The 27360-nt window shown below is 31.2% G+C and overlaps 1 protein-coding gene across 2 annotated transcripts in view; it reads right to left on the bottom strand.

Annotated features, from left to right (window-relative positions):
- LOC139495111 (WASH complex subunit 4-like) overlaps positions 1 to 22757 on the bottom strand; it is a 45739-nt gene extending 22982 nt beyond the window's left edge. For both annotated transcript variants that reach the window (XM_071283271.1, XM_071283274.1), the window contains exons 1-22: positions 22654 to 22757; positions 21136 to 21275; positions 20677 to 20842; positions 17924 to 17991; positions 16998 to 17080; positions 16394 to 16436; positions 15158 to 15261; positions 14472 to 14592; positions 14001 to 14118; positions 13171 to 13298; positions 11560 to 11720; positions 8726 to 8840; positions 6279 to 6404; positions 5866 to 5973; positions 5544 to 5634; positions 4859 to 4914; positions 4095 to 4174; positions 3342 to 3447; positions 2954 to 3067; positions 2341 to 2509; positions 1790 to 1944; positions 216 to 290 (exon numbers count right to left, since the gene is read on the bottom strand). In XM_071283271.1, the coding sequence (XP_071139372.1) occupies positions 216 to 290; positions 1790 to 1944; positions 2341 to 2509; positions 2954 to 3067; positions 3342 to 3447; positions 4095 to 4174; positions 4859 to 4914; positions 5544 to 5634; positions 5866 to 5973; positions 6279 to 6404; positions 8726 to 8840; positions 11560 to 11720; positions 13171 to 13298; positions 14001 to 14118; positions 14472 to 14592; positions 15158 to 15261; positions 16394 to 16436; positions 16998 to 17080; positions 17924 to 17991; positions 20677 to 20842; positions 21136 to 21275; positions 22654 to 22705 (2379 nt within the window). In that variant the 5' untranslated portion in view covers positions 22706 to 22757. The remainder of the gene's footprint in view (positions 1 to 215; positions 291 to 1789; positions 1945 to 2340; positions 2510 to 2953; positions 3068 to 3341; positions 3448 to 4094; positions 4175 to 4858; positions 4915 to 5543; positions 5635 to 5865; positions 5974 to 6278; positions 6405 to 8725; positions 8841 to 11559; positions 11721 to 13170; positions 13299 to 14000; positions 14119 to 14471; positions 14593 to 15157; positions 15262 to 16393; positions 16437 to 16997; positions 17081 to 17923; positions 17992 to 20676; positions 20843 to 21135; positions 21276 to 22653) is intronic.
- Between the last annotated feature and the right edge of the window lie 4603 nt (positions 22758 to 27360).

The raw sequence follows: 27360 nt of genomic DNA, 5'->3' as shown, positions 1-27360 counted from the left end.
TCCTGAAACATAATTTCAGAAATCCTTGTGATGTAGTTCCTGAGAAAAATGTGATGAAAAATATTCATGGGACAGATGGATGGATGAATGGATGGACAGAGGTAAAGCAGTATATCCCCACTTTTTTAAAGCAGGGGTATAATAAAATTTTATTCATATGTTATAATTTCATGTCACAGAAATTATTCTTATTTTATTATATAAATGAAACTTACCTGATTATTGACATTATATAGAAACTTTGACACAAATACATGAATGTTTCTCATAATCTCTAGAACATCTAGTCCCTGAAACAAATCAATTCAAAATTAATTATCAAATGTACACCATTTAACATTATAGAAAAAAATAATCTATTCTAACATGAAGTGCTTCTTTCGCTTTGTAAATTACACTGTGATAAAATTCTCCATATATCTATACTTAGTGCAGACTCAGAGATGTACCTAATAATGGCTGTTAAAATATATCTCCCGCATAAACCCACATGTCTTGAAACCTATGTGCAAACGCTTTTTCAAGATCGCTGTGTTAAAAATTACAATTGAAAAAAACCTACTGAATTCTTATTCTTATTCTTAGGCACAACAAAAAACAATTTATGCATTAAAGATTTTTTGGCGTAATAATGCCATCTCAATACATGACGTCATATGAATGAAAACATCAAATCTGGTTTTTTTATTGTGTTTACCTTCTAAACTCTGATAATATTGCATTAAAATAAAGTTTTGAGGTAGGTTTTGCTTTTTTCTTTTCTATTCCATTATTCGCACATTTACAGATTTAAGCAAATCAATATGGCGGCTCCTTGCAATTGGTTACAAAATGTCAACAGTGAATTTATTGGTAGATTACAAGAAAAAATGTATATTAAAAATGGCAAATGTTGGGTTTTAGAATTAAAAGAATCAATCAAATTTTCTTCTAGCGGTTATTTAAGGAATGATTCATGCAAGCTACAGATTATAAGATTTGTTTTACATTTATTGAACAGTGGCTAAAATAGAACTACCACACACATGGCATACACACTCTCTTTTCAATCTTTAATGACTGTATTTGCTTAACGCTCAGTATAAAATTCAAATATCACGGCCAAGGCCATGTGTAAATTTCCAACAAATCTATGGCTTCTCTGAATTATTTCTTAAATCAAATATATGCATATATCAAAAATGTCTGCCAATATGTGGTAGAATGAAGGTGTTCTTTTTATGAGTGAAATGTTTATACGATTGTAAATCATTTCAAAAGTTTTACATGGTCTGTTATAAGTTATTGTAAGTATATACCTGTAATGTATTATGGTTGCACTGCAAAGCAATGCTTTAAATGAAAATGTTATATTAGTTCAAACAAAAGCATTTTACTTATTCTAATATTTCAAGCAATAGAAATGATTTATATGTAACAATGTAATATCATTTATATGAAGAGCTGATTTATAAATGCCAATGTTTGTCCAAGAAAATGGAATTCAGTTATTAGTTTTGTTTATCAGACAAATTTTATCAGTATGCTATATAGTAATTTGCCTATATACATTCATTAAAACGCCCTAGCTTCAAACCAGGCTCTGGTTTGAGTATGCAGGTGTATTTCAATAAATTAACAATATTAATGATTATCAGACGTCATGATTTTCTTGCTCTACTGCAGTTGACGGAAAGATGTTATTTACCTATTCCAAGACTTCATTTTTACATGTTATTCCATATTTATGAAGTAGTTTACCTATTCCATGATCAAACTGTTACATATTATACCAGATGTAGTAATTTACCTGTTCTAATGTTTGACTAGGTAGATGTGACTCTATTAATTTCAGACCATATTTCTGTTCTGCCATGTGTTTCATTTCACCGTAAGTTTTCCAATCATGGAGAGCTACCGTTGTCAAATTGTAAAATGTTGTGTTCAAATAATGCTCTACATAACCTGTTAACAAATATATATATATAATAAACACACATCATTAAATTTGGAAGCTGAATGTTTCTGGCACTTTATACATCACAATTGTTCAATGATTGTTCTAATATTCTACAGTGATTCAGTCATATCAAAGTAAAAGCAGTGGGAAAATTGGACAAATATAAACAAAATTATAAACAGTGCCCTTCTGTTTTCTTCTATGTCTTTTTATTTAAGTCTTCTGACTAAACAGTATCCCAACAACAACCTCTGTAGATGAGTTATTTTCATTCACATAAAAAAGAAATCACATGCAACACAAGTTATCTAAATATTTTTTACAGGTCTAATTTTCTTAAAACCTATCATGCAAAGCAAGCTATAAGTTTTTTTTTGTAATTCATTAAAGCTATAAGTTACCTTTGATGTTAATGTATCTATCAAAGAATCTGATTGGTCGGACTTTCAGTAATTGTGACATGTCTTTCATGCCTACTTTGAAAGGATTTCTGTCGTCAAGCTGAAGATGTGCATGTATCTGTAATCGTAAATCTGTTTCTATCTCTCTACACAAAGGGTCCAACAGGTACTATAATAAATATTAATGTACAAAATGTGTTAATGTTTTACAACATGATGGTGATCTTTAAAATAAAAAGATTTCCTCATTCAAAGAACAGTACCTTTATCTCTTGGTTTATAATAGATAAGTAAATGTACATTCTTTACCAAAATGTTTAAAAAAAATTCAAAAGACCAATAAATTATGAAATGTAAAACATGCTGCATAAAAGTTAAAACTGTTTCTAAAGCCTAATGAACACTTTATAGAACAAGAATGTGTCCAAAGTACATGGAAGCCCCACTTACACTTTTATTTTTCTATGGTTGGTGGACCTTGAAATTTGGGTAAAAACTCTAATTCGGTATCTAAATTAGAAAGATCATATCATAGGAAACATATGTACTAAGTTCCACCGTGGGGCATAATAGTATTAGAGTGTATAAACATGATAAAATAAGATGAAAATACCTCCTTCAGATTTCCATATACTTCTTTATCAAACCTCTCCATCAGTTCTGTAGGAGTAATGTGTTTTACAGCTGCCATAGGAGGAACACAGTCTCGTAAAGCACCAAACATATACTGCCAAATACATAATACAGCATTTCATTAATACTAGCACATTGTGAAAAAAATTGAACGCTTTGATTAATAAAAATAATGTTAAAATCTTTGTCAACGGTTTGATTGACCAAAAAAATGAAGCCATGTGTCATACAATTCTCATAAAAGTTATAAAAAAAACTTGTAACTGACATAATCATAACTTCTAAAAGGGTTAAGATTTATAATTCTTTAAAATATATAAGGAATGATAAATTAAGTGTTCATTACATTATAAATATAATGTACATACATGCATTCTGTGTGGATCAACAAGGTTGTCAAAAGTGTCTGTCAGATAGATTGGAAAGACTACTCTATGCCAGTACAGAAAACTGCAATCACAAGCCTTTCTTACACTGAAAAAAAACCCAAAGAAAATACAGTATTAAATGTAGGAATAACTTACTCTGGATTCATTTATTTTTGTTAATATCAATTTTCGTGGATTGAGGAAAACTTGTGTTTTCGTTGGTATTTGATTCGTGGATTTGACAATCCAACAAATAATAATGAACTCACAGTGGTAATATCTTCTCTTTATAACAAAAATACATTGACTTTTCAAATAATATATATCAAACACGAATTTCTTTAAACTTTCCTTCTTATTCTGTGGGAACTATTTATTTTGGTAGTTAATATTAAAATTTATTCAATCCTACTCTCATCACATTACATGTTACTTATTTCTGCCCATAAGAAATGTAACAAAATAACAGAAACCCAAAATTTCTAATGAGTATGCACTTACTTAAATTATAAGGGGTACTCTACAACATTTCTAATATGAGCTTAGTATTTCGGATATATGTTACATTGATACTTTTGTTTTCATTTATGTTACCTGAATAATGGCTCAAAATAAGTATTTAAGTTTTGGCGCAAATGAAATATGACCGTGTGGCACATGAGCAATACTGCATTTTAAAAAAAATGGTGCAAATAGCAAATGCAACATGCCCAAATATATATATGAGTAATATCATTTTAATAGATTTTTTACCTTTCTCTTAAATCACATATAGCATCAAGCTTCCTTAAGGTTCCATTCATTGTACTTAATTCATCATCTTTGAAGGTTTTCTACATAAAAGAGAATTTCAAACTCACAAATAAAATATTGATATTTCATAATTTCAATAAAATATATAACTAGTAAATGTATCCACCTGCATGTCTTTCTTCTGGTAATAGAATCAAGCAGTGTTCATCTGTATGGATTTATCATATGCTTAAAAAGGCTGTCATGCCAGATAGAATAAATATTTGTTAAAAAGGACTACTTTGGTGCAATTTATTGACATGCCTCACAAAAGTTCTTTTACAGGGGTCCATGAGTGACAAGCTGTCAGACAAATTTTCTGACAATAACATTTAGGCTTGTTTTCCAATGGCAAACAAATCAGTCTCCATTTTAAAAATAATCAAATATTTAAAACAAACAATCTGATTATTTATTTGACATCATTTAAAATACCTATAATGGTATGGATTCACCATAAGATCAGCCAAATGTTGTAGAGACAGCAACAAAATGATTACAAATGTAAAAATGAAAAGGTCAGTTTATCAATGTTGAGAATAAATAGGTGAAAGCACCTTTATATTGAAAGCTCTAAATATAAGTCAATCAGACAAAACCTTTCTACTGACCTATAAATATTCCTGTATTAATTTCACGTTTTGTTTAAACTTGCTGTCTATAAATTTTACCTGACATCATGATTCATCCTTATACAATTTTAACAAGCGCTATATAATACATACCATGGTTTTTCCAACTGCTAAGGCTAACTGCAGAATAAGTCTTCTTTCTTTTGTACCTTTAAAAAGAGATTTTAGATTCAATGATGGTGTTTTTCCTCAAATGGCAAATATCTAATGCATTTTGGGGGTAATAAAAAGCTATTTTCTACATGAACATCCTTTAAATAATCAGATTTTAAAAATGAACTATCCCACAAAGTCTGAATCCACATGACAAGAACTCTTGTTACCCTGCCTTTGAAGAACATAATTAGACTATGATCTTACAAGAACTCATGTGTCAATCAATGTTAAAGTCCTTGATTTGAGAGAAGAGATTGGACCAAAACTCTCTTCAATTGTTACCTTTGAGGAATATCTGCTGTGTTTATTTGTTCATATCTTAAAGAATTCAGAAAATTTGGTGTTGATGGTAAATACTTTCTGTTTAATTCATTAACAACTCATTTAAGACTCTGGGCGACTTAGAGCTTGACATAATTGTAAAGTATCCAGGTTATTACTCAAGTATGAAAACAATATTATTTTATAGTTTGTTATGGGTTGCTGTCCATATTTATATTAACCAAACAGTTTCATAAAACATAACACTGACATATAACTGTAACAAATTTGATATAGTTGAACATAATGAATAGACAATAGAAAAAGTTTTAAAATGACTATGATAACAGTAAATTAATACCTGGCCCATTTAATGCTGTTTCTGCTAACACTAAAGAAGACAATACATCTAATTTTCTTTCACTATATCTCTTGTCTGATGTTATTCTTTTCTGAGAATAATGAAACAAATATAAATGAAAGTAAAAATCAATTATAGATCAAAGTGAAGTATTTCAAAAAATATTTTTGTTCATAATGACTTTCAACCCCATATATAGGGTGGCAAATGATTTCATAAGTTAAATTTACCAGTTAATAGCTAACTTAATATATGACTGTTAATAATTCCATTTTCTCCTGTAAAAGTTTTGACAACCACTAGTTTGATATATTGTGCTTACCTTGGCTGTTGATATTGAAGACAGAAGGAGGAAACCTAAATGCTGTGATATATGACTGACATAATCTGATATCAACATTGTTCTCCTATGAAATGTGTGTTCTATTGCCTGAAAGAGGTAAATTTTCAGTTATTTCAATAATTAATGCAAATATGTGCCAAAACGTTTTTTGGGTGTTTTTTTTTAAAGACCAGTCTAAATGGACTTTATTTTAAAGTTTTTCATCTATTTTGGAAAGCATTCTTTCTTAAACAGATGAAAAACTTTAAAATAAATATGCAATTTTTACTCCTTTGATGAATTAAATGAATAGTAATCAAAAACAAATTATCAAAAGTTGAAAGGTTAAAATCTTTAAGAAAAGCTCAGACAAATCAATTTAATATCTTAGTAATATATATTATTTATCATACCTTTAACAGTTCTATGAGTCTACAAAGGGAGATAACTGCTGTTCTAGTCATAGGTTTTTGTAAGGCGACGTGTAGATTCATAACAGTTCTGACCAGATGTTTGATGTTATTGGCATACAGTAAACCCTGTAAATAAATATCACTGTACATAATCTAGGTGCATGACATGTTTTAACATGGTTGTAAAATAACTGTATCAAAATAAAACACAGTGGAAAATATGATTTTTGCTATAGCAAAACTTCATGTGAGGTCAATTTCAAGCTGGTTTAAACAGGTTATTTTTAACTGCAAATTTAAATTGACAGTATTATATTTAAAAGGCTGATTATGCAATATAATATTTAAAACCAGATGCTCCGCAGGGCGCAGCTTTATACGACCACAGAGGTCGAACCCTGAACGGTTGGGGCTAGTATGGACACAACATTCAAGCTGGATACAGCTCTGAATTTGGATTGTGATTAAATAGTTGACACAGCATAGGTTACTGACACAGAATGAATGTGGTCTAATGAACTTAAATTTTTTTTTGCTTTTGAGCAATTCACTATGCTGTTGAATATTAATTCTCTCAAAAATTTTTTTTTTTATATGGGATTGAAGTTAATACAAAAGTAAATTTTTGAAGAAATTTTCTTTTTAATTTCTGAAATCTGAAATGAAAAAAATTGAACCCCCCCCCCCCCCAATTTTTTTTTCACCTCCCCCTTTCCCTTATTCCAAAAATGATCTCAATTCAAATTTCTAATGGAGTTTGCAACAATAACTACTCATTTAGATACATCATAAAATATTAAAATATAAAATGTCATACAGTCATGGTTAAAATTAATATTAATTAATAGTAACTTCTAAAAAAATAAATGGGGAATGTGTCCATAGGGACACAGATGATGCCCCCGCTAGCATATAATGTTATAAAGGGACATAACTCAAGAACTGTAAAAGTGAGCTGCCAAAAATTTAACTTAAACAGAGTTTAGAGGTAATAAGCATTATATACACATTTCATTAAATTTAGTTGAAACAAACTCAAGTTAAGAGAACAGAAACTAAAGAATTCTTCAATTTTTCCATTTGCAAAGGGGCATAACCCTAGAATGGAAATCAAAGTGCTTGTAATCACTGAATGGTAAAGATTGCTTAATTTATCAGTTGGTAGTAAAGTGAATATTGCATTGTATATAGCTTTGATTTAAGTTGATTCAACTACTATTCTGGACAAAGAAAGATAACTCCAATTTTCAAAGAAGATTTCATAAAGCATTGGTTTTAGGTGATTCAACAACCATTCTGGCAAGGAAAGATAACTCCAATTTATTGTCTTGAAACTACAAGAATGCTTGTTTTTGGCCCCTTTTTGGCCCTTTATTCATAGACTGTTTGCCCCATAACCCACAAAATATATCCCAACCTTCTACTTATGGTATTTAACATTGTGGTATAATTTCAGAACAATTGAAATACTTGTACACAACTGTTTGTACTGACACTAGATAAATGCTTGTTTTGGGCCCCTTTGGGCCCCTAATTCCTAAACCTTAGGGACCATAACCCCCAAAATCAATCCCAAACTTCCTTTTGTGGTTATTAACATTGTGTTAAAATTTTATTGATTTCTATTTACTTATACTAAAGTTATTATCAGGAAACCATCTGTCTTCAGACGACGACGACATGATACCAATATACGACCGCAAACATTTTTGCAGTTGTATAAAAACATTTATGATTTTCTTCATGAAAACTTGTTCAGTTTGTACATGTATAAATGTACCATTATTCAGTCTGATATGGGAGCGAAATAGATTGATTTGATTCTTGGTGTTTAAATGTCACTTTTTTTAAAGCACAGCATTTAGGCTATTTCATGGCGGCCAGTTTTTATTGGTGGAGGAAGCTGTAGTGCCCAGAGAAAACCACTGACCTTCAATAGGAAAACTGACAATCCTAGTCAATAAGATTAGAGTCAAGTGCACCCGCACGAGCCGGGTTGGAACTCACAACCTCAGTGTTGACTGGCTAGTGATCACAGTAGCAACTACTTAGACCACTCAGCCACCGAGGCCCCAGACAGAAATAGAGAATAGTCAAAGCTCTCATTAACAATGTAAGCTCATTAAGAGACATGAATAGATGAATATTCTCATAGACACAGCCATGTTGGATTGCTGATAGTGATTAAAAGAGTGTAAAGATGTCTATAGACTATCTGGACTATGTTCCATGTTTGTCTTTGAATGTTGTTCTATTTCTTGGAGAAGACAGTAGTTTGTGGTTTGTGTGTTCTTTTAAACACCTATATTTTTGGTAATTCTAATTAACTTTCTTTTACCTTTAGATTTTTCCCCTGAAATGTTGTATTTTGATTAAAAGAACTTCTTTAAATTGTTATCAAAGTACTGAGCTAGTTTTTGCAGGTACATCCAATTCTAAATACTAACCTGAATGAAGAGAACACATTTATTGTTAAGATCTTCCATGAGAGATTTCTGTGAAATATTGGAGTCCATTTCTATCATCCAGGCTGATACTGTTGTGTGATAGTTCTGCACATCTCTATAAATTAAAACATAGAAATAAAGAATGTTCCATGGGACACAGATGAAGCCCCAGCTTGCATATAATGTAATAAAGGGACATAGCTAAAGAATGGTAATAGTTTGCCACCCAAATTCCAACTTGATACAAGTTTTTTATTAATAAGAAATGTTTCTACATGTACCAGATTGATTTGTAGAAATGTATTTTTACATTATTTTAGAACATGTATGTGTTTATATAATACAGTTACTCTACTAATATAAACACATGCATGTTCAAAACAATGTAAAAAATATATTTCTAACTGCAATTATACCATCTTCTAAATATTACATACATACCATACTGTGTCTAGCAATAAAAGTTTAAAGGAGTTCGCTTTTCAGTTTCAAAATAATAAGCTTTAGAAAACACTAGTTTATATTGATAGGGGATTAATAAAGGAATAAAAAGAGCAGAAAAACTGTATAGGTCTATGTGATTGTTTTCGAGTTATAAGCCATTGAAATTTTGGCGGGAAAATGTTCTCTCTTGACTTTTCATAGCTCTATCATTAACAAGTTTAAGTTCTCAAAAACTATTAAACCAGATGCTCCACAGGGCGCAGCTTTATACGACCGCAGAGGTTGAACCCTGAACGGTTGGGGCAAGTATGGACACAACATTCAAGCTGGATTCAGCTCTAAATTTGGATTGTGATTAAATAGTTGACACAGCATAGGTTTTGGACACAGAATGAATGTGGTCTAATGAACTTAAAATATTTTTTTTTGTCTTTAAGCAATCACTTAATGCTGTTGAATATTAATCCTCTCAAAAAAATGTTTGAAGAAATTTTCTTTTTATTTATGAAATCTGAAATGAGAAAAATTTAACCCCCCCCCCCCCCCCATTTTTTTTTCACATCCCCCTTTCCCTTTTTTCAAAACTGATCTCAATTCAAATTTCTAATGGAGTTTGCAACAATAACTACTCATTTAAATACATCATAAAATATTAAAATGTAACAAAAAGTGCTTGTTATCACTGAATGGTAAAGATTGTTTTAATTTATCAGTTGGTAGTAAAAGTGAATATACATTGTGTATTGTATAAAACAATGATTTAAATTGATTCAACTACTATTCTGGACAAAGAAAGATAACTCCAATCAATTGAAAATTTCTTGCTATTGCACAATATTGTGCAATTAGATATTTCTTGCTATTGCGCAATACTGTGCAATTGAAAATATTTGCTATTGCACAATACTGTGCAATTGAAGATTTCTTGCTATTGCGCAATACTGTGCAATTGAAAATTTCTTGCTATTGCACAATACTGTGCAATTGAAGATTTCTAGCTATTGCTGAATACTGTGCAATTGAAAATTTCTTGCTATTGCACAATACTTAATAATTTTGGATCCTGATTTGAACCAACTTGAAAACTGGGCCAATAATAAAAAATCTAAGTACATTTTAAGATCAGCATATCAAAGAACCCCAAGGATTCCATTTTTGTTAAAATCAAACTAAGTTTAATTTTGGACCCCCCTTTGGACCTTAATGTAGACCAATTGGAAAACGGGACCAAAAATTAAGAATCTACATACACAGTTAGATCTGGCATATCAAAGAACCCCAATTATTAAATTTTTGATGAAATCAAACAAAGTTCAATTTTAGACCCTTTGGGCCCCTTATTCCTAAAAACCTGTTGGGACCAAAACTCCCAAAATCAAACCCAACCTTCCTTTTATGGTCATAAACCTTGTGTTTAAATTTCAAAGATTTCTATTTACTTATACTAAAGTTATGTTGCGAAAACCAGGAATAATGCTTACTTGGGCCCCTTTTTGGCCCCTAATTCCTAAACTGTTCAGACCTCAACTCCCAAAATCAATCCCAACCTTCTTTTTGTGGTCATAAACCTTGTGTTTAAATTTCATTGATTTCTATTTACTTATACTAAAGTTATCGTGCGAAAACCAAGAATAATGCTTATTTGGGCCCTTTTTTGGCCCCTAATTCCTAAACTGTTTGAACTAAAACTCCCAAAATCAATCCCAACCTTCCTTTTGTGGTCATAAACCTTGTGTCAAAATTTCATAGATTTCTATTTACTTAAACTAAAGCTATAGTGCGAAAACCAAGAAAATGCTTATTTGGGCCCTTTTTGGGCCCTAATTCCTAAAATTTTGGGACCAAAACTCCCAAAATCAATCCCAACCTTCCTTTTGTGGTTATAAACCTTGCGTTAAAATTTCATAGATTTCTATTCACTTTTACTAAAGTAAGAGTGCGAAAACTAATAGTATTCCGGTGACGCAAGACGACGACGCCAACGTGATAGCAATATACGACGAAAAATTAAAATTTTTGCGGTCGTATAAAAATAATTAAAATTTTATAAGACTTTAACAGATGGCTTATCATTATACATGTAAAAGATTTATAAAAAGGAAAATGGGGGTCAATTGGCAATTTTTTTTAAGGCATTCAAATGAATAAAACCAGAGGATTCCTAAAATCTGATAAAAATTCCAAAACATGACAAGCAAACATCATTAATAAAACAGTAAAACAAATTTTGTTAGAAAGTGTTGATACAGGATCACCATTCAAATTTTATTGGTTTACACAAATCAATATATAGATGTATTCGTTTCTCAAAGAATGAATAAACAAAACCAGGAGAATACTAAATAATTATTCCATAACATTCAGTCATTATCTTTTTCATATTTATTTACCTAGAAAGCATTTGATTTCTCTGCTGTAACCATGACGACTGTGCTGAAACGACAGCCATCTCAGCTTTCTTGTCCAAAACTTTCTGCATCTGTGGTAACTTCTCTAATAAGAACTGGGTAGGAAACCATACCATATTTCCCATTAAATGAACACAAGGTACCTGAAATCGAATATATCATTTCTATCTTACTTCAATCTTTTATGTTATGAATTTATACCATTGTGGAAGAATAGAACTTTGTACAAAACAAGACATATAATTGACAGTGTACAGATAATAAAACTATTGACATACAACTTGTCACTAAAACATTAAATTAGCTATGCACTTAACTTTCTAGATTTCTATTAAGAATTGATAGGTGTAGGGATTGTTTTAAGTTATTATCATATTGAAATAAAATGAGAGAAATTATATTATCTTCATATAAATGAACAAACATTATATGTTGCATGTTTGTCTGCCAAAACAGGTATGAATTGACTGACCTTACAATCATAGAACCCAGGGCTTCCAAAAAATATTTGAGCCAGCCGGACATTTCATATCTGATCCCGATTTTAATCCCTTAAGACTTAGTCACAAAAGGCAATTATGGTAATCAGATGGCCATTCCAATGATTGACATTACATTAAAAAAAAAACGATTTTAAACTTTACTTTGATATGATATGAATTTGATGTTCTGATGTAACTATTAAATTGGCAGTGCATCATTCAAAGTGTGCACATCAGCGTGCTCATATCTGCCTTAGACTTTTTATTTGTGCAAATGACATTGTCAAAAACTTTACTTTCGTTTTAACCGGATGTTGACTTGACAATGGTAAAACATGGACCATCAACGGATACGTAAAATCCGTGTACGTTTACAAAGCACTACTGAATGAAGAAGCTGTTTCCACGTTATTTCTTCAAAAAATACTCGAAATGAACGTTAGATACAGGTATCAATGATGATTTTAGCATTTTTGAAGAAATGTAGGATGCATAATTAAATTTCCCACCTGTGCACATGCGCACACGTGTTCTAGTTCATACGACGTAGTTCTGACGATTTTTCATTTTATAATACCTTTTGAAATTTTTCATCAAATCGTGTTGATAAACTAATTTCTAATAATTTTAATCTTTTGGACTAAATCAATTAGATACAAACCGCTGAAATGTAAGAAAATAATTGGGAATAAACCGATCAATTTATACGATGTCCGGTACTGAACATAGTTCACCTGTCACCTGAACAGGTAGATTTCAGCTGTCCAACTACTAATTAGCCTTGATTAAAATTAGAAAGTATTGAAGTAGGTGTTGTTTTGATAGTAATTAATCATCATGTCACATTTATGACCGGAAATGTGTTGATGTTAAAGGCAAAAGGTTGGGCAGAGACATATAATACGTCTCTGGGTTGGGTCAAAAAGATCGTGAATTATGTAAAAATGACCGAAAAAGCCTTGAAAACTAAAAAGTATATGACCGTTTCATGCTTTGCCCAGCCGGACTTTTACCGGACATTATACAAATGACCGGAATATATGACCGTTTTGGAAGCCCTGATAGAACCATGAATGCCATAAATATCTAGTTTCAGAGAAAACAAATTTACCTTTTTGTAAACATCCCACATGGATTTGAAAACTTTTTTATCAATGACTCTGAAAATCTGGAAATGAAGAACGTACAGTCCACACAGACCAACAAACTTGTACCTCTGGTCCATTTCATTGTTTTCTCCTGTAAAATAAAAGAAATAACGTTACAGTCCACACAGACCAACAAACTTGTACCTCTGGTCCATTTCATTGTTCTCTCCTGTTTATAAAAGAAATAACGTTTTACTGATGATAAATATTCCATGATTTATTAATCATGATCATGGCGACTTATCATGAGCAATTGATGGCTGCTTGGTGTCAAGCAGTTAATTTTCCATGCATGTTGAAGAGGTTAATCTGTTACTGTGAAATAGAAAACACTCTGCTTTCATAGACTGACGCAATGAGTCAGACTTTTTAACATGCTTGTTCTCAAAAGTCAACAGGAAGAAATATAATTTTACATCAGTTGGACTCTGCGAGGTCATGGTCTTATTTCTAATTGCGGTGTGCTATACATATATAGACAGAGAAGCAACAAATGCCAATCTTAAAGTAGTTAGTTTCACCCAGCTGTGGATAAAACCTATGACTTTTAACACTACAAAATTAAAGCTACCACAAGACCACTGTGACTGTGGGCTGTTTTTATAGACATGATAGAGGTGATTTGTACCTTTTTTACTTTAATAAATGGTCTACAATTAAACTGTTCTACATTATAATTAGAAAAAGAGTCCAGAACAAAACAAATTAACTTTCATCAAACAAAAGAATTGGGTGTAAGTTAAGTTCCACACTATCCTAAATGGTAAAATCTGTTTCCTACAAATGATTATACCTATCCTCTGTTCCAGATCTGGTAAAATTTCTCTGATATTGGCAGCAAATTCTTCTGCAAACACAGGATTCTTAGTAACATACACAGTCTGGCTATCAAATGTCTGCTCAACACAATTCTAAACAGAAAAAAGTAATAATATTTATATAAATTAAAATTTCACATATTTTTACACAGAAATTGATTAAAAGGTTACTTTTTTCTTTAAGGTTAATGACATTGAAGCCATATCTTCTTTTTTTTTTTAACAGTAGCTTTCTTTAACGTCTAGCAGATTTTTATTCATAATAAATTGATTTAATATCATAGCTCATAGCCATGGAATGACAGAGTCTGTTTTACAACCAAAAATTTTTTTGTGCTGTTTTTAGTATCTTATTCAAACGTAAATACCTTGTTCATCTAATCACTTGTACTATAAGACTTTCAACAGTTGCAGCACACACATTTAAATATAAAGTAAACACTCACTTGAAATATCAATCCATCTAAAAGCTGGCCTTCTAACTGCATCATTAGTTTCTCAAATGGTCTCATTTTGTCTGGTTGTATACCAAATTTTCCTGGGTCGTGGTGAACAGATTTCAACATTCTGAAAAAAAAACATGTGTTTTAAAAGTATTTAACAATAGAATATTTTGCTTATTTCTAAGTCTAGTATATCTAAACTACAGATGAATATTCATGAAAATTTTGAATATTTTAATTTCTGCATTTTTTGAATGAACAAAATGTTCTGCTAAACATATATTGCTGAAAATTTTAGGAGAGAGAAAAGTCAAGCTCTGCAGTCATCGATTTACATGCATATTATAATATTGCACAAAAAATGCAATACAGTTACTATCACAGTAAGCATGGTAAATAGAATTACCATTTTTATTTCTTACAGTATTATTTGTATGTAGCAATTCATTAAATTGCACACATAAATGTCCATTGATCAAAATCACATTCTTACAGGTATACAATATATTCTAAAATGTACAATATACATCAACAAGACAGTAGCGCCTGTTTATTTTTTGTAAAATCAATGAAAAGTTAACTAATGATATGAAATAACAACGAATTTTCTGAATGTGAAATTTTATGGTCTAGCCTAATCTAAGTCCATAACTTTGATATATATCAAATTATAAAAAAATTAATCAGACCTTTTATACAGGGTCCAGTGATCTGTCAGGGTGCCATGATTGTTGATGATCTCATCTAATGTTATCAAGACAGTCAGTAAATCACCTAGATGTTCATACACAACCTAAATTCAAATAAATAAGAAAAAGTCTGAAAGTCTGAAATATCTAAAATTTCCTACATGTAAATGTACAGTACTATCATGACTATAGAACACTGAAAAGACAAGAAGTGGCCCTTCAATTTTACCTACTGTACTCATTCTCAATTAAATTTTAAGAGAAACCTCTATTATTTATTTCTAAAAAGCTGTGACTAAAATTTTGTAAAATAAATCTTATAAGACTACAATAATCTATAGTTGCTAATACTGGCGTCACACATCAGCCTATAGCTCAGACGTACGCCAGGCGTGTTAAAAAATCTTGTACGCTGCCAATACGCTAGTAATTTTGGATGCATTCAACCTGTCAATCATATCTGTATCATGTGCACAACAAGCTTTAAGCGTGTATTGGACTTATGAGAAGCGTATCTACGCTTTTATCGAGCGATCAAGTAACATATGTTGGTGTATGCCTGGTGTTTGTCTAACGTAGATGGAATGCACGCTACAAAGGAAAAAAAGTCTCTTGCAAGTATTTCAGACGCGTCCCGGTCGTATCTTGGAGGTTCTATTAGGGGGTGTTTGTTACAAACACATCTGCATACGTTTTAGTTAAAGTCGAACAATCTTGAAGCGTATACAACGTACCTTAAACGTGTCTCAAACTTATCTGTAGCATTTTCAACGCGCTCTTAGCGTATGTATAACGTGTGTGTAGCGTACAGGTATACGCTAGACACACATTTGAGCTGGATGAATTTTTTTATACTGCATAAAAATTTCCTTGAGTTGTAGCGTTCACTAAGCGTATACCTTTGTATTTCGACGTACTTCAAACTTATGCAACGCACGTTTAACGATTGCTTAGCGTTTCTCTGGCGTGCAACAAACGTGTACCTACTTTGTCAATTTTCTTTGTACGTTTGGTGCATGCCGGTCTATATGCCAATGTGTGATGCGGGCATTACACCCAGGTAATTTGGACTCTGGATAGCTGTCTCAATTGCAATCATACCACATATCAGACTACCAATTTTATGAACATTTAGTACTCTGCAAATCAATCGGTCATCATAGAGGTTATTAACTGATGTCATATACCAGTATAGGATACAGAGGAAACAGAAATTTTGTTTAGATTTTATCATACCTGAAAATGGACATCAGTCACATTGATTAGCTTTGGTCCTGACCTAAAATTAATAAAGCACATAAGTTTTACATGAATAATAATAAAAAAATCACCTGCTTAAAGGAACGAAGTATTTCCATTTAAAATAAAGATAAGATTCATATTTCATAGAAAGCAAACATTAATCTATTTAGTATGAGTGGGAGGCAATATTGGGTTTGTGTAAATGAGAAAAATAATGAAAGACTTTGAAAGAGACATACAATCTAGGCTCGGCTAGCTTTTGTTATTTATGAGTTAAAGAACGCTAAATTTATGGCTTTATATATTTGATTATGAAATATATAATACTATAAATGCATTTTTTCTAAGGTTTCAATTTTTTCTTCTTCATATATACAGTTAACCTGTTTCACTAAACAACTGCAGTAACTAAACAACATGTGCCTTGACTAAACACGTAATGTTATCAAATACCTGTCTTACAAATGTATTAAAAAAAAATCTGCTGTCCAATCAGGCCTAGTACACAATGAGAGTAAAAGAAACACCCTTTGGAAATATTTGGTGTTAGTACCCTTGATGGACTCTCTAGTATTTAAAATTTATTTCTATAATTTACCTTGAAGCTGTGTATAAACAAGAAAACTGTTGTACAACACTCTTAACCACTTCATAACTTCTGGTGACAAAACATGACAGTTCCTATAAAATATAAATTATCAATAAAACACCTGTAAGTATATAGAGCAAAAGGCAATTAAATATATGGAAAACAAACACAAGTATCTTTAAAGAGCTATTTGCAATATTTTTATAAAGTTATAAATTCTATGTTAATTACACAAAAAGAAATTGCATAGCAGAAATTATAAATTCTATAATACACAAAATTAAATTGCATAGCCAAAATTTTACAACCATTTTAAGGTTTGTTCCTAGCTATGATTTTATCAGAGAGGTGCTCATGTTTGTTTTCTTCCTCATAAAACTGGATTCTTTACAAACCTTTGCTATCAAAGTTACAAAACTTTTTTTAATCATGGTGGTCTCTGTCTAAAACTGTAAAGCTATAAAAGCATACAAAATATAAACCAACAGTTAAGCACACATTGAGAATGCCCCCATACATTGAATTCTCAAACCTCTGAAGTATTTGGTAGTCAGAGTAGACATGACTGACAATTTTTCAGGAACTGTAGTATTTAATCAGTTGATTGAATTTTATAAATTTTATATATTATCATATTGCTAAAAGACTCCATGCCATTTCATTTTGGTTATGCATATCTTTTTGTCACTTATGAAATTACTGAATGTGACTTATCACCAAAGTTTTACTTGCAATAAGCTACACAACAGTTGCCCAAAGACTGGATCAGAGAGAGTTCAAATGTTTGATGAATTGAGCCAAACAATCTAAATACTGGTTGCTTTGATACACTGTGCGACAAATTATAAACCATGAATGATCAATATCCAGGAAACACCCAATTTTTTTCTGAACCACAAAACCCTGGACCCACATGATTACGGAATTCAAAGTACCTGTATTAGTGACATCATCTTTCCCATTTGTACTTGTGCATCCCCATCTTGTAATCCTTCATCTGGCTCTACAAAATATATTTCCTGCTATTAATATGTGCTTAGACTTTTTGTTTTTGGTAGGCCATCAATCAGTCAAATATCATTAGTCTGGGTCAAGAAATTCTTGCCAAGGCAGGTGACCTTATTTAATCAATTCCCCTTCCTTAAATCATGCTGCATGGTTAAGCCATCATAAGTTAAATCTATTCCACCTGGACTTCAAACATACATCTATACATTGGTAAATTTTTAATTTGATGTAAAAAATCAAATAAACAGAAAGAATATATTTATCATTTCATTAAGAAACAACTGAAATGGTACATGGGGTAGACAGATTTTATATTCTTTCGAGGAAACAATAATTTAGACAAAAAAGTTGCTGTTTTAATCATGTTAATTCCACCATGATAATTTTGTCATTTAATCATGTGAGAATCTAGATGATTCACTGAAGATTGATTGGTAATTGGTTGTTTTTTTACTTGTTGCCTGTTTTCGTGACATCTATTTTTTTTACATTCTTGGCAATGATAAAAACATTGCAACTTTCTATTAAAATATAGTGTAAAACTAACTAAATACAGACACATGTGCTCTTTTCATAGCATATATTATGACTAATGTTTCAATAGTTATAGCATATCTATACCGGTAATACTAAAATTACGAGGTCCAATTTGTCAGCCGTCATCACGTAAAAACGATGAATTAAAGAATTCAGCTTTATATATAACTAATATAGTACAAAGGTATAGATTAAAAATTACACCACTCCAGGCCCTTTTGTTTTCCACGTAATTAATATTGCCAATAATTAAGAAATTCCGGGTCGAGACCGATACCGATACCAATAGTATATTCACCTGTTACCTTTTACCTTATCTGTACGTTCCGCATCTAACAGGTACACCACCAAACGGTGTATTTAGGATTAATATGCTATATTCACCTGTCACCTATTACCTTATCTGTACGTTCCGCATTTAACAGGTGCACCACCAAACGGTGAATATCCGATTAATATGCTATATACACGGATCATAATCACATAATAATAATAATAAAATTCTTTATTTAACGAAGGTAACACATTTAACAATTACATGTTAATCTTCCATGAGGCCTTCAAAAACTATTAATACAAAAAGAAAACGGACAAAAATACATACAAAATAAAATACATAATACAGTTAAATATAGCAGCTTAAATATTGAATAAGCACATATATGCATTCAGTAGAAGAAGAAAAATATACATTAGTTTCGTGCATCTTTATTCTGTTCAGTTAGAAAATAGTTTGAACAGTTGGTCTTAAATGTATCTAAATTGTCTATTTCTTTAATATTATTTGTTAAATTATTCCAGGTAATAAGACCAGAATATTTAAATGTTCTTTTTAAAAAATCAGAATTAGGTCTTGGTACATGGAGAAGTCCTGATGTTGTCGACCTCAGACAATAATTATAAAGATCAGCACAAGCAGTAAATTTAATAGATAGATAATCAGGTGCTAGACCATTCATACACTTAAACATTAACACAGCTTGAAAATAGTGTATCCTCGTAAATATAGTCATCCATGCAAGTTTTTTAAACATTACTGTTGATGGAAAATCAAAAGGAACAGATAAAACTAATCTAGCAGCACGTTTTTGGAGCTTATGTATCCTCTCCAGATTAATGTGTGTGGTGAGACCCCATACTGTACAACAGTAGTCAATAATGGGTAATATATAGCTATTGTAAAAAAGAATAAGACCCTTTAATGGTAAATAACGTTTCAACCTTTTTAACAAATATATTCTGGTTGAAATAGTTTCGCATATTTTATCAATTTGAATTGACCATGATAGGTTTTTATCAATATGAATTCCGAGAAGTTTTTCAACATTATCTAAAGCGATATTATCTTGTGATAAAACACATAAACATTCATTACAGTTTACCAGTTTTCTGTCTGATCCAACAAGCATACATTTTGATTTCTTGCTATTTATCGTCATATCATTTTCTTTACACCATTTAATAACATTGTCTAAGTCTTTTTTCAAACACATATTTAAATTTACAATAGATTTAGATGACAAATGTAAAGTTGTATCATCAGCATATAGATCAGATTCTGTATATTCTAAGGTTAATGGTAAGTCATTTATATAAATGAGGAACAATAAAGGTCCAAGTATAGAACCTTGAGGAACTCCAAAAGTCACAGGGTTGTTACCTATTGTAGTATTTTATCAGTAGGACTTTCTAAGATAACAATAGGAATACTAAAAATCTGGACTAAAAATAAGGTGTATATAGGAACCATTTTCAATTTGTTAGCGAGCATGACATAAAACAGTGAATCAAAGAATTCAACTTTATTTATAACTAACATAGGACAATGCTGTTGATTAAAAAATACTCCATTCCAGGACCTTTTGTTATCCAAATAATTAATATTACCAATAATTGATAAGTTCCAGTTCGACGGGTTCAAACAGAAAGATTTGAAAGCAGAGAAAACTGTGTATCTTATAATCGGCATGACTTTATCAGATAAAAAATAATACTAAAATAAGGCTTGGGCATAGTTATATACTATAATTCAGTCACGGACCCGCGATATCACGGGTGTGTTCTAGTTTATATTGAATAGTTAAAACATAAAATATTTTTTTCATTAAATGGTTTATATGTATTTTATGAGTAGTAGAGTTACCTCCTTCTCCATAGAACAACAATGCATTGTAAAACTTATTTTCTGCTTCATGTTTCAGTGACTGCATCTCACAACATAATGCTGCAAATACTGTGATAATTTTGTTGAAGATTTTGTTGTCTGTTCTAATCAGCTGAAGAAGTGATGTCTGTTCATATGGCAAAAGCTGGAAAATACACTTACTTTAGTTCCCTGTTTTTATATCTAGACTAATAAGTATTCCAATTCCAAAATTGCATTAATACATGACATTATGTACCATTTTTTAACATACATATAAAATGGTAATGAATTTACATTTGTTATTATTTTTTCTTATATGCTTCATATTTTTATTATTATGTTATATCAGGTTGTACTTTAATAAAACAGTATACATATAGTGGTTTAAAAAAAAAAAAAATTCACGATAAAGGTGGATAAACTATGGCAACTGAAATTAAAAACAATAAGTGAAACCTGTAGAGAGATTGGGTCAAGGGTCATATCCCATGAATCACCAATGGAATCATCCAAAGCCTCTTCTATTTCTCTCAGTTGAGTTGCATAATCTTCTAAAAATTTTCCATACTTTTTCAGCTGCACCTCTCCAACAATTTCTGTAACAAAAATCAACAAATAACACATTTGCAATTCTCTGTTACCACAAAATCATGAAATTCTAAACAAATGTGAAATTACTGACATAGAAAAAATATGTTCGCCCTGATAACATGTTCGCCCTAGGTTCGTTCGCTCTGAGTTTGTTTGCCCTGGGTTCGTTCGCCTTATTTTTATTTAAGATATGTATATGTTACATTAATGAAAGAAATATATATATATATATTAAAATTTATGATGTCTAAAAATAGCAACATATATTAAAATTTATGTATATATTTATTAAAAGTTAAATACAGAATATTTGCCAAATTAATATTAATTAAATAAAATTCTTGGCTGCATTGTTACACTTTATTTTAAAATTACTTTTAAGTACTGATGATTGAATTTTGATTGCTGATTAGGTATTATTTGAAATCTTTAATATTACTGATTGTTACATGAATTGTCTTTGATATATTAATAATGAAAATAACATTTTTCTCTAATAAAATAGTCAGCTTGGATGGGTAAAAAAACTGATGTAAAAATTGTTAGGCATGAAAGGGAAATTATTTTCGCAGCTTGGCTCTTTGATCTCAAGTGTGTTTTGACAAAGTAATATATGGAAGTGGAACCGCTGCAATTTTCCATAAACTATGGAAGTGTACATGAAAATGAAACCATAAATCATTTACTGCTACATTGTAACCTAGTAGCAGCTAGCTTTAGACAACATAATACATAGTAAATATTCGGCGAAATTGTAGACTGACTTCAACATATTCAATTATATACATACAACACTATACTAAAAAATAAAATCTGGGCGAACCGGAATCAGGGCGGATGGACCCGGATTCATATTTTAATGAGCTCATTAGAACGGCCGCATTTACAAAAATGTAGATCTCATGTTCAGTCACTATTTTACTTGGTGAGCTTTTTTATAGGGAAAACACACTCAACACTTTGTATTCTTACAACATCACTTAATTGGTCATTTCTGTTTTCTTGTTTTTCTCACTTTAGACATGTTAGAGTTGATTTGTGTTTTGGTTTTACATTTTCTAGTGATGCTGTACAGATGTAAAGTGAACCATCTAATAAGATATGTTTTTAATTTTCTGAAACACAATATGCATCTTACCATTTTATATATAGTTCATGCTAAGACTTAATTTTTTTCTATATACACCGGTTTGTTTATACTCAGAGTAAATATCGTAAACATAGCCATGAATCGGCCATATTTGTCAAATGATTATGTCCTTCTCAAGTTCTGACGTGCTAGATATTTAACCTTGCTATGTATATTGCTGGAAAGTGTATATTTTTAAAATTATTTGTTTAGACTGCACCTACAACTTATCATTATAAATATTCAATACTAACGCAAAGAACCATCGTCAAATTTATCAAACTCCCACCCTCCATCTACCGACATTTTGAATTTTCTCAGAATCACATGATCAGCGGTTACACTAAAAACCTGTACAGGAAAACACGGCCCTGAATTATTTCGACACTTTTAATTACATCCGAATCAAACTTATTCCCTTTTATACCGTGTCAGGATTTTGTTGATCTATATATGTAAAGCAGAATTATAATCGTGGAAAATACATGAAGACATCATTAGCACAGACCACAAGGAGCAACCAAAACGATTTTTTGATCCTACATTAAGAGCAGGAAACAAGAATCCACATGTAGGCATTGTTGCACTCAAAGACAAAGACGGACTTCTCCACAGCGATACACAAACTAAAGCTTCAATCTTAAACCAGCATTTTCAATCTGTCTACACCAAAGCGGAAGACATACATAACATGCCACATATGTGACCATTCCCGGGCGACTATTATGAAAGGCATATCATGTCAAAAACCCGATAAAGTAACGCGTTAACATTTAACGCGATAAAATCACATTTAACGCGATAAATACAGATTTAACGCGATAAATACAGATTTAACGCGTTAAAACAAGATTTTAACGGGTAAAAAAATCAATATATTTTTCGCGTTAAACTTAACAATTATCAAGTTTGGGATTTAACCCGTAGGTGAAAAAAGACGTTTATCGCGATAAAATACCCGTCGCACTGGCCACAGGTGTCAAAATGAATCACATTTACGCGTTAAATTCAACACAATTATGTTGTTACGATACATTACTTTAACGCGTAAAAGGCTGAAAATCTGAAGTTTGTTCACGAGATGTGGTTCAAATAAAACTTTTTATTGAGTGTTTTAAGGTATTATAGGTCAATTTAAAAATTATGAATACACATTTTTTTCATGATAAGAATGAAAGGTTATTTTTTTTGTGTTATTTTTTATGCTGTACATGTTGTTTAAGAGATAGAATAGATTAAACATATGATTCTTAAAAATAAACCGTTTTTTTTTGTGAAGTTTAGAGAAGCTAGTTTTTCGTTTAAAGTAAATATGTAAAAAGATAAAATGTCTGATACATTAGCATTTTTTGTTCCGTATTTAATGGTGGTTTATGGTCATATGATGGGTTGTTTTTTTGAAGATACACTCAATTATTCTAGAAAACATATGTTTTACGTAAAATTAGTAGAGCACCGGTGTAGATGAGGGTTGAATTAGAACCTTTGGTAGATGAAGTTAAGGGTACATTGAGGATTTAGAGGATACATTGTTTGCGTGTTATTGCCATTGATGATTATTGGGTTTGCGCAGTTGGGTAGTGTGTACGCACATTTGTTTAGAGAAAACAAATAGTCTATAATTTTAGATTCCAACCCCTTCTTCGGTTGATTAACATAAGTGATGTTAGTAATTAAATGGTGCAAGGTTTTTTTTATGGTGTTAGATTACGCCATATTTACATATTGTAAATAGGAAAAGAGACGTATCTTCAGAAAATAGCACACGAATATGTTTTGCCCTAAGGAATTTAAATACTAGTATTGTTGTGGTAGATTGATATTAAATTTAAAAAAAAAAAAAGAGAGAGAGAGACATACGAACGTAACGAGAAAATTTAAGTGAAATAGATAATTGATATTAAAGGAAAACTAGCTTTACAGTAAAATTGAAATTTTTCATGAACACTTTAATATGAGGATTATTATTAGAAATTAAGACACTTTAATATGAGGATTATTATTAGAAATTAAGATAAGAATAAGGAAATAATTAATTAAGGAGTTGAAAAATGAATCTTAACGATGTGTTTTGTTCATTAGTAGGCATAGATTTTTGTTAATTGTTTTAGTTTTTAAGATGTTAGTTAAGTTTTAAAATCATATTTCAACTTATACCCTAACACTGAGCCGTATTGAAATGTATAAATAGGATAGGCAGTAGGTTTGAAATTTTAAAACAAATGAAAAAAAATTAGATATATAAAAAAGGAAGGAATTATTATGATGAGGAAACTATATACTCATTTTGGAAAAATGTAAAAGATTAAGGAAAACGACATTTTTTTTTGCAACAAGGTGTTGTTGGTGTTGTTGTTGTCAAATATGAAAAATAGTCAGTAACAAGACGTAGTTAAAATTTTATCAAAGGAATCTTAAATGGTTTTTTTTAAGAGTGATGAGAATAAATCTTTGGTCTATATTTAGAGTTAAGATTAAATAATGAGGCACTAAGGTTAAAGTAATAAAAGTATTACAATTGGTAACAAGGTAAATTTTTTTTTTTATTAAAAACATGTTTCATGTGTATCATGTAGGTGTTGGGGTTACATTAAATGATTGATTAACTTATTTGATTTTAAATTTATATATAAATGTATATCTTAAGTAATGAATAAATAAACATATCTTGTTTTTATTAGGTAGATTTTCTCAAAATTGTAGAAGTTGTATACAAGATTTATTTATTTTCATTTATTTTGTTTTTGTTTTAACCAGATAACTTGATAGTTTTTTTTTATTTATACAAAGAAAGTGTTTTATCAAATTTAGCTAGGCTTGAATAATCAAGAGAACTAAAGGAGATTTACCAGACGATTGATAATAAAAAAAAAAGAAACAAAGGGGAAGTTGACAATTTTTAGTTTTCCAAATTGAAATAAGTTTTAATTTATCAGTGGGGTTAAGGTGCGATCGTCATTGGAATAGCCATATTTTTGTACTGTTAATTAATTAAGAATATATCTTGGTTAGCCAAAAAGAAGGGTGCGAGTTCTGATTCTAATGCCACGAACAGTTGGCACAACATGGTGTCAACGCAATTGGTTGGAACAGATGTTACTGCTTCCAGAGAGACTGATGTCTTCCTCTGCGCCATTGATCAAGGATGAAACTTAACCCAATGACGATGTTATTAACAGCCTCTTAAGAAGGACGAACTAACCAGCTAGATGGGTCAACTACTTCGTAATGAAGATGATGATGACTGACACTTGTACAAAGATTTGCGCCCTTTCCAGTAGTTGATGAACATTATACTATGATGGTGACGGAAATAAAACATGAACTATGTATACCGAAATATTAAACTTATGATTCGAATGAACTATGTGTAAATATATCCAGATATTGGACTAGATGAATGTGATGAACTTATTATATTATGATATTGGACTTATAGAACTTTATAAACTTAGATATGTGGTGATGGTTACCGGAAACCTTACAATAGCTATTAAAATAACCTACAGGAAGAAAATACCGTATTTTATTGAACTTTCGTTCCATAAGTATGGGAGGCATTATGTTACACAATTGTGTCCCAAACATTAATCAGCAGGAAGCCTTTGGACACTAATAACATTGAATCTGTTCGTATATTATAGACATATATACTCTGAAGCCAATAAATGACCATGTCTACTGTGAACTAACATGTAACCGTCAGGGGTTAATTGCATAGTTTGACAATTAACCACATATTACTATTACTCCATAAACAGACGACTATGTAACCCCTCATGGGTAGGCTGGAACATATGCGCTTAATATCCAAGCGTTCTCCATCAGGATTGAAACTATACGATCACGTGCCCGTGTGAAATATTGAACATTCGAACATTTCAATTTTAAAGACAGTTTGTGAACATTCGAACATTTGAACTTTAGAATCTTTCTTGAATTTGTAATTACATAATAAAATATATTTATGCACTGACTGTGTCACACTAAGACCATTCAAAGCCACTGGGCCTGATGAAATTCCAGCCTATATACTCAAAGAAGCAGCCGAACACATGTCCCCATACCTGACAATACTTCATCAGAAATCGTTGGACACTGGAATTATCCCTGACGACTGGCGAGCTGCCAACATTGTCCCAGTCTTCAAAAAAGGGGAAAAACACAAAGCTTCCAACTATCCACCAGTCTCATTGACTTCGATCTGCTGCAAACTATTGGAACATATTGTTCACAGCACCATCATAAATCACTTTGACCGCCACCAGATCCTTTGTGACCATCAACACGGTTTCAGATCCAAAAGAATTTGTGAAACCCAACTCCTGATAACACTAGACGAAATTGGCAAGAATTTAGACCAAGGAGAACAGACAGACAACATCCTGCTTGATTTCTCCAAAGCTTTCGACAAAGTGCCCACAAGAGACTCCTCCAAAAAATGGACTACTACGGAATACGTGGAGTAACACTCAAATTTATACAAGACCTCCTAAGCAAGAGAACACAATCCGTATTGCTTGAAGGGCATAAATCCGGCCCCCTAGATGTCATCACAGGGGTGCCTCAGGGAACAGTCATTGGACCCCTATTATTCCTGGCTTACATTAATGACCTGCCACAATCAACATCTTCTGAGGCAATGTTATTTGCAGACGATTGCCTAGTTTATAGAAAAATAAAGAACGTAAGGGACGACATCAAAAGATCGATGTAGGATAAAAAAAAACTTAAATCAAATAGTTTGGGGGTGGGGGGTCAACATTGCTGTAAGTTTTGTTAATCCAAAATTGATTTTACATATATCCATATAGGTAAATCATTTTTTCCCAAATTAAGTAAAGAAAGGGGGTAGGGGAGTCAGCGAAAAAACTATGTGAATTAAGTTTTTTTTATCCTACATTGAACTTTTGATGTCGTCCCTAAAGGATAGCGAGACACTACAAGATGACCTCAACAAA

This window comes from Mytilus edulis, chromosome 1, assembly GCF_963676685.1.
Source record: "Mytilus edulis chromosome 1, xbMytEdul2.2, whole genome shotgun sequence".
Taxonomy (NCBI): domain Eukaryota; kingdom Metazoa; phylum Mollusca; class Bivalvia; order Mytilida; family Mytilidae; genus Mytilus; species Mytilus edulis.
This window is presented reverse-complemented; position numbering and strand designations above follow the sequence as displayed.